This window comes from Tachysurus vachellii, chromosome 3 (assembly GCF_030014155.1).
Source record: "Tachysurus vachellii isolate PV-2020 chromosome 3, HZAU_Pvac_v1, whole genome shotgun sequence".
NCBI lineage: Eukaryota > Metazoa > Chordata > Actinopteri > Siluriformes > Bagridae > Tachysurus > Tachysurus vachellii.
In genome coordinates, this window is record NC_083462.1 from 4,402,741 (window position 1) to 4,410,240 (window position 7,500).

Sequence of the window (7,500 nt, forward strand, 5' to 3'; positions counted from 1 at the left end):
TGGTACAACATGGTAAGGAATCTCATTTCTTTGTGTCTTTGTGACTCGAACATGAAGGACGAGTTTCTCGATTGTTCAGCATCAACAAACACACGTTTTTAAACAGGACCCCACGATTAACTGTTAATGTATCAGCATCGTTCTGTTTAGCCGACGTGTGTGAACGTGTCGTAAGCTGTGACAGCAGTATTGTGACTAGGTTCTGGAGGTGATGATGTGGACCGTTCATCAACACTAAACTGTAAACTATATTATAAGCAGGGTTGCCGTAGTAACGGTAACTCTTTATCGTCGCCTCCGTGCTGTGGCTGATTGTTTCCCTGTTACAGACAGACGCTTTGGGTTTTATTCCTACTTGTAACCTGTGTGTGTGCGTGTGTGTGCGTGTGCGTGTGTGTGTGTGTGTGTGTGTGTGTGTGTGTGTGTGTGTTGTAGGGAATGGCTCTCCATCAGAAGGTGACAAATGAGCGCACTGGTGTTCCTGGTCAGGCTCAGTCCTTCCTCGCCCAGCAGAGGCAGTTCACACAGGCACGGAGAGCCCTGAGCGCTCGCCTGCAGCCCAGATAACACACACACACACACACACACACACACACACAGGGTGAGAGGGTTTAAAATAAGACACAGTGTGTCTCTTGTCTTAAACTCTCCTCTCTCTGCTCTGCTGCGAGACACTTCCCGTTTCCCCCGGAGGATGTGACCCTACACACTGCTGACAAGCGGGAACCTCGTCGTCCGTCCTCTTCCTCTCCTCTTCCTCTCCTCTCCCGAAGGAAAGCTCTTTCAGTCGTTAATTGCCGAGACGTTTTCGAATCGCTCTGCGTTTTTTAATCAGTCTGTAATCAGGGAATTAACGGAAGGTTGTTTTAATTAAGTCGTTTTTGTTGTTGCGCTTTACTTCCTTTTCGCTTCGCTTTAAGCCGATCAGTGTTGGAGCTCATCATAGAGACGTGTGATCTGTCGTTCACCTGAGACTGAACCGATCTGAACATTTCACCTCGTTAGTTTTCGTTTTTTTATCCGTTTTAACTGTTTCTAGATTTACTTTTAGACTTTTAGGCTTTTCTTCTTCTCCTTAATATTATCATTATTATTATTATTATTATTGTTGTTGTTATTATTGTTGTTCTAATTATTATTACCAACAACACTATTTTTTTTCTCTTTGTTTTTTCTTAATCTATCGGTCATTTAGCACCTTAGCTAACAGAGTAAACGGTTGAAGTAGCTTTACTTTAGTACTTTAGAAGATGACGCTGTGTTTGTGGTGACACTGTGAGGGTGAACGCAGCTCGTGCCTTCGTCTCGGCTCCTGGAGATCTCGCTGGTCCACGGACGGACCGTCTGTAGCCTAGAAACAAAACACCAGCCTGCCGATATTATGCTGCTCCGTACTTCAATCGTCAAGCTGGAGTGTTTCTGAAAGGAACTGCGGACCCTGACACACTAACACACCCGTTTGTGTCCTTCACTCTGGTCAAGTAAAGCTGTTGTGATCAGAGTGTCACTGACGACACGGGCAACATGAACTGTACATGAAGAAACACTAAACACCCAAACAAACACTAACCAGGACTACTGAAGGTGTACAGACATGTAACTAATATTATGACTGGGGGGAAGCTTTAGATTAAAAAGGGTTTTCTTTTTCACACACATGAGAATACCAAAGTGAAATGGGTTTTTTTTCACCTTTTTTCTTTTCTTTTTGTATAAGCTGTGAATTGAAGGCACCTTCGTGCTGTTAAGATTTAACACTAAACTGTTTTCTGGCTCCAAAGCGCTTGAGCAAGAAATCTGATGTGCCTCGTACTGTACGAGGGTCTGAGTGACCTGCTCTAGTGCGTGTGTGTGTCTGTGTGTGTGTCAGTGGGTGTGTGTGTGTGTGTCGGTGTGTGTGTGTCAGAGTATGTGTGTCGGTGTGTGTCGGTGTGTGTGTGTGTCGGTGTGTGTGTGTGTCTCGGTGTGTGTGTGTGTGTGTCGGTGTGTGTGTGTCAGTGGGTGTGTGTGTGTCGGTGGGTGTGTGTGTGTCGGTGTGGGTGTGTGTGTGTCGGTGTGGGTGTGTCGGTGTCGGTGTGGGTGTGTCGGTGTCGGTGTGGGTGTGTCGGTGTGGGTGTGTGTGTCGGTGTGGGTGTGTGTGTGTCGGTGTGGGTGTGTGTGTGTCGGTGTGGGTGTGTGTGTGTCGGTGTGGGTGTGTGTGTGTGGGTGTGTGTGTGTCGGTGTGGGTGTGTGTGTGTCGGTGTGGGTGTGTGTGTGTCGGTGTGGGTGTGTGTGTGTCGGAGTGTGTGTGTGTGTGTGTGTTTTGGAGCTTTAACGTCTCTTAGTGAAACACTACAATATGAATGTGGGGTGTGTGTGTGTTTACACTGGACACTTGTTTCATACTGAGGTGTGTTAATTATATGTGGTTATTAGTTTTGGTGTGTGTGTGTTGTTATGACTACAGCGGGGGAGGGGATGACGACTCGACACTCAGTTTGTACACCACATTAATGTTCGGTGTTTTTGCCCTGAAATAAAGACCTGATGAACAGATGGTTCCAGAAAGCAGAAGCCAATGTTGTGTGGAGTTCTTCATCACTTCACACCTCACACTGTAAAGTCCACACTGATGTGGAGTTCTTCATCACTTCACACCTCACACTGTAAAGTCCACACTGATGTGGAGTTCTTCATCACTTCACACCTCACACTGTAAAGTCCACACTGATGTGGAGTTCTTCATCACTTCACACCTCACACTGTAAAGTCCACACTGATGTGGAGTTCTTCATCACTTCACACCTCACACTGTAAAGTCCACACTGATGTGTTCATCACTTCACACCTCACACTGTAAAGTCCACACTGATGTGTTCTTCATCACTTCACACCTCACACTGTAAAGTCCACACTGATGTGTTCATCACTTCACACCTCACACTGTAAAGTCCACACTGATGTGGAGTTCTTCATCACTTCACACCTCACACTGTAAAGTCCACACTGATGTGTTCTTCATCACTTCACACCTCACACTGTAAAGTCCACACTGATGTGGAGTTCTTCATCACTTCACACCTCACACTGTAAAGTCCACACTGATGTGTTCTTCATCACTTCACACCTCACACTGTAAAGTCCACACTGATGTGTTCTTCATCACTTCACACCTCACACTGTAAAGTCCACACTGATGTGGAGTTCTTCATCACTTCACACCTCACACTGTAAAGTCCACACTGATGTGGAGTTCTTCATCACTTCACACCTCACACTGTAAAGTCCACACTGATGTGTTCTTCATCACTTCACACCTCACACTGTAAAGTCCACACTGATGTGGAGTTCTTCATCACTTCACACCTCACACTGTAAAGTCCACACTGATGTGGAGTTCTTCATCACTTCACACCTCACACTGTAAAGTCCACACTGATGTGGAGTTCTTCATCACTTCACACCTCACACTGTAAAGTCCACACTGATGTGTTCTTCATCACTTCACACCTCACACTGTAAAGTCCACACTGATGTGGAGTTCTTCATCACTTCACACCTCACACTGTAAAGTCCACACTGATGTGTTCTTCATCACTTCACACCTCACACTGTAAAGTCCACACTGATGTGGAGTTCATCATCACTTCACACCTCACACTGTAAAGTCCACACTGATGTGGAGTTCTTCATCACTTCACACCTCACACTGTAAAGTCCACACTGATGTGGAGTTCTTCATCACTTCACACCTCACACTGTAAAGTCCACACTGATGTGTTCTTCATCACTTCACACCTCACACTGTAAAGTCCACACTGATGTGTTCTTCATCACTTCACACCTCACACTGTAAAGTCCACACTGATGTGTTCTTCATCACTTCACACCTCACACTGTAAAGTCCACACTGATGTGTTCTTCATCACTTCACACCTCACACTGTAAAGTCCACACTGATGTGGAGTTCTTCATCACTTCACACCTCACACTGTAAAGTCCACACTGATGTGGAGTTCTTCATCACTTCACACCTCACACTGTAAAGTCCACACTGATGTGGAGTTCTTCATCACTTCACACCTCACACTGTAAAGTCCACACTGATGTGGAGTTCTTCATCACTTCACACCTCACACTGTAAAGTCCACACTGATGTGTTCTTCATCACTTCACACCTCACACTGTAAAGTCCACACTGATGTGGAGTTCTTCATCACTTCACACCTCACACTGTAAAGTCCACACTGATGTGTTCTTCATCACTTCACACCTCACACTGTAAAGTCCACACTGATGTGGAGTTCTTCATCACTTCACACCTCACACTGTAAAGTCCACACTGATGTGTTCTTCATCACTTCACACCTCACACTGTAAAGTCCACACTGATGTGTTCTTCATCACTTCACACCTCACACTGTAAAGTCCACACTGATGTGTTCTTCATCACTTCACACCTCACACTGTAAAGTCCACACTGATGTGGAGTTCTTCATCACTTCACACCTCACACTGTAAAGTCCACACTGATGTGGAGTTCTTCATCACTTCACACCTCACACTGTAAAGTCCACACTGATGTGGAGTTCTTCATCACTTCACACCTCACACTGTAAAGTCCACACTGATGTGTTCTTCATCACTTCACACCTCACACTGTAAAGTCCACACTGATGTGTTCTTCATCACTTCACACCTCACACTGTAAAGTCCACACTGATGTGGAGTTCTTCATCACTTCACACCTCACACTGTAAAGTCCACACTGATGTGGAGTTCTTCATCACTTCACACCTCACACTGTAAAGTCCACACTGATGTGTTCTTCATCACTTCACACCTCACACTGTAAAGTCCACACTGATGTGGAGTTCTTCATCACTTCACACCTCACACTGTAAAGTCCACACTGATGTGGAGTTCTTCATCACTTCACACCTCACACTGTAAAGTCCACACTGATGTGGAGTTCTTCATCACTTCACACCTCACACTGTAAAGTCCACACTGATGTGTTCTTCATCACTTCACACCTCACACTGTAAAGTCCACACTGATGTGGAGTTCTTCATCACTTCACACCTCACACTGTAAAGTCCACACTGATGTGTTCTTCATCACTTCACACCTCACACTGTAAAGTCCACACTGATGTGGAGTTCATCATCACTTCACACCTCACACTGTAAAGTCCACACTGATGTGGAGTTCTTCATCACTTCACACCTCACACTGTAAAGTCCACACTGATGTGGAGTTCTTCATCACTTCACACCTCACACTGTAAAGTCCACACTGATGTGTTCTTCATCACTTCACACCTCACACTGTAAAGTCCACACTGATGTGTTCTTCATCACTTCACACCTCACACTGTAAAGTCCACACTGATGTGTTCTTCATCACTTCACACCTCACACTGTAAAGTCCACACTGATGTGTTCTTCATCACTTCACACCTCACACTGTAAAGTCCACACTGATGTGGAGTTCTTCATCACTTCACACCTCACACTGTAAAGTCCACACTGATGTGGAGTTCTTCATCACTTCACACCTCACACTGTAAAGTCCACACTGATGTGGAGTTCTTCATCACTTCACACCTCACACTGTAAAGTCCACACTGATGTGGAGTTCTTCATCACTTCACACCTCACACTGTAAAGTCCACACTGATGTGTTCTTCATCACTTCACACCTCACACTGTAAAGTCCACACTGATGTGGAGTTCTTCATCACTTCACACCTCACACTGTAAAGTCCACACTGATGTGTTCTTCATCACTTCACACCTCACACTGTAAAGTCCACACTGATGTGGAGTTCTTCATCACTTCACACCTCACACTGTAAAGTCCACACTGATGTGTTCTTCATCACTTCACACCTCACACTGTAAAGTCCACACTGATGTGTTCTTCATCACTTCACACCTCACACTGTAAAGTCCACACTGATGTGTTCTTCATCACTTCACACCTCACACTGTAAAGTCCACACTGATGTGGAGTTCTTCATCACTTCACACCTCACACTGTAAAGTCCACACTGATGTGGAGTTCTTCATCACTTCACACCTCACACTGTAAAGTCCACACTGATGTGTTCTTCATCACTTCACACCTCACACTGTAAAGTCCACACTGATGTGGAGTTCTTCATCACTTCACACCTCACACTGTAAAGTCCACACTGATGTGTTCTTCATCACTTCACACCTCACACTGTAAAGTCCACACTGATGTGTTCTTCATCACTTCACACCTCACACTGTAAAGTCCACACTGATGTGTTCTTCATCACTTCACACCTCACACTGTAAAGTCCACACTGATGTGTTCTTCATCACTTCACACCTCACACTGTAAAGTCCACACTGATGTGTTCTTCATCACTTCACACCTCACACTGTAAAGTCCACACTGATGTGTTCTTCACTCTGATTGGTCACAAGGTGTTGGTGAGATTTCTAGACAGGTTTATATAAATGTTTATAACCGTCAATCATTTGCGTTGTTGTTTCTATAGTAACAGTACAGAACGAGTCTCTAGTGTCTGCACTAATACTTAGTTCTTCTGCATGTTCAGGACGAGTTAAAAAGAAGGATGGAGCTGATTATAACAGCAAAGAGGGAATAAATGTACATATAGGTGTGATGGTCAGGGGTGCACATACTTTTGGACAAACTCCTCCAACGGGGTCAGGTCTCTCTCTCTCTCTCTCTCTCTCACTGTGTCTCTCTCTCTATCTGTCTCTCTCACTCTCTCTATCTGTCTCTCTCACTCTCTCTATCTGTCTCTCCCTCACTCACTCCATCTGTCTGTCTCTCACTCACTCACTGTCTGTCTGTCTCTCTCTTTGTCTCTCTCTCTCTTTCACTCCCTTTCTCTCTGTCTTTCTCTCTGTCTCTCTCTTTCACTCTCTGTCTCACACTTTCTCTCCATCTCTCTCTCTCTCACTGTGTCTCTCTCTCTCTCTATCTGTCTCTCTCTCTCACTCTCTGTCTCTCTCTTTGTCTCTCTCTCTTTCACTCCCTTTCTCTCTGTCTCTCTCTTTCACTCTCTGTCTCTCTCTCTCTCTCTCACACACTCTATCTGTGTCTCTCCCTCACTCACTCTGTCTCTCTCTCTCTTTCTCACTCTCTGTCTCACACTTTCTCTCTCTCTCTCTCTCCGTCTCACACTTTCTCTCTCTCTCTCTCTCCGTCTCTCTCTCTGTCTCTGTCTCTAGAGAGAGACAAAGACTTAAATGGTAACAGGACAACCTTTAATGTCAGACTCATTACATCACGTCCCCACAGTAGGCGTGTTGTTCTCAGACTCCGCTGCAGTGCAGCTTTGCGTCCTGCTGGTGGCGCTGAAGCGCGTCGGAACGAGCGGCGAGCAGAAAGACCAGACGAAGAAGACGAAGGAATCCAACATGGCGGCTGAGCGACATTAAAGCGACTTCGGAGTTGTTTTTGTAAATTTTTGGTTCTAAAACCGAACAGAATTCGCGGTGATTTGTGTCTCAC

General features: G+C 45.3%; 2 protein-coding genes across 3 annotated transcripts in view; both read left to right on the forward strand.

The window, feature by feature from the left end:
* The window catches only part of LOC132842630 (protein Hook homolog 2-like), a 21,236-nt gene extending 18,683 nt beyond the window's left edge, over nucleotides 1-2,553 (forward strand). For both annotated transcript variants that reach the window (XM_060865407.1, XM_060865408.1), the window contains exons 21-22: nucleotides 1-12; nucleotides 436-2,553. The exon at nucleotides 1-12 is cut by the window's left edge and continues 60 nt beyond it. In XM_060865407.1, coding sequence (XP_060721390.1) covers nucleotides 1-12; nucleotides 436-567 — 144 coding nt within the window. In that variant the 3' untranslated portion in view covers nucleotides 568-2,553. The remainder of the gene's footprint in view (nucleotides 13-435) is intronic.
* A 4,816-nt stretch (nucleotides 2,554-7,369) lies between these two features.
* Nucleotides 7,370-7,500, forward strand: part of trir (telomerase RNA component interacting RNase) — a 3,416-nt gene continuing 3,285 nt past the window's right edge. Inside the window, exon 1 of the mRNA XM_060865414.1 lies at nucleotides 7,370-7,500. This exon is cut by the window's right edge and continues 431 nt beyond it. The gene's annotated coding sequence lies outside the window, so the exon portion shown is untranslated.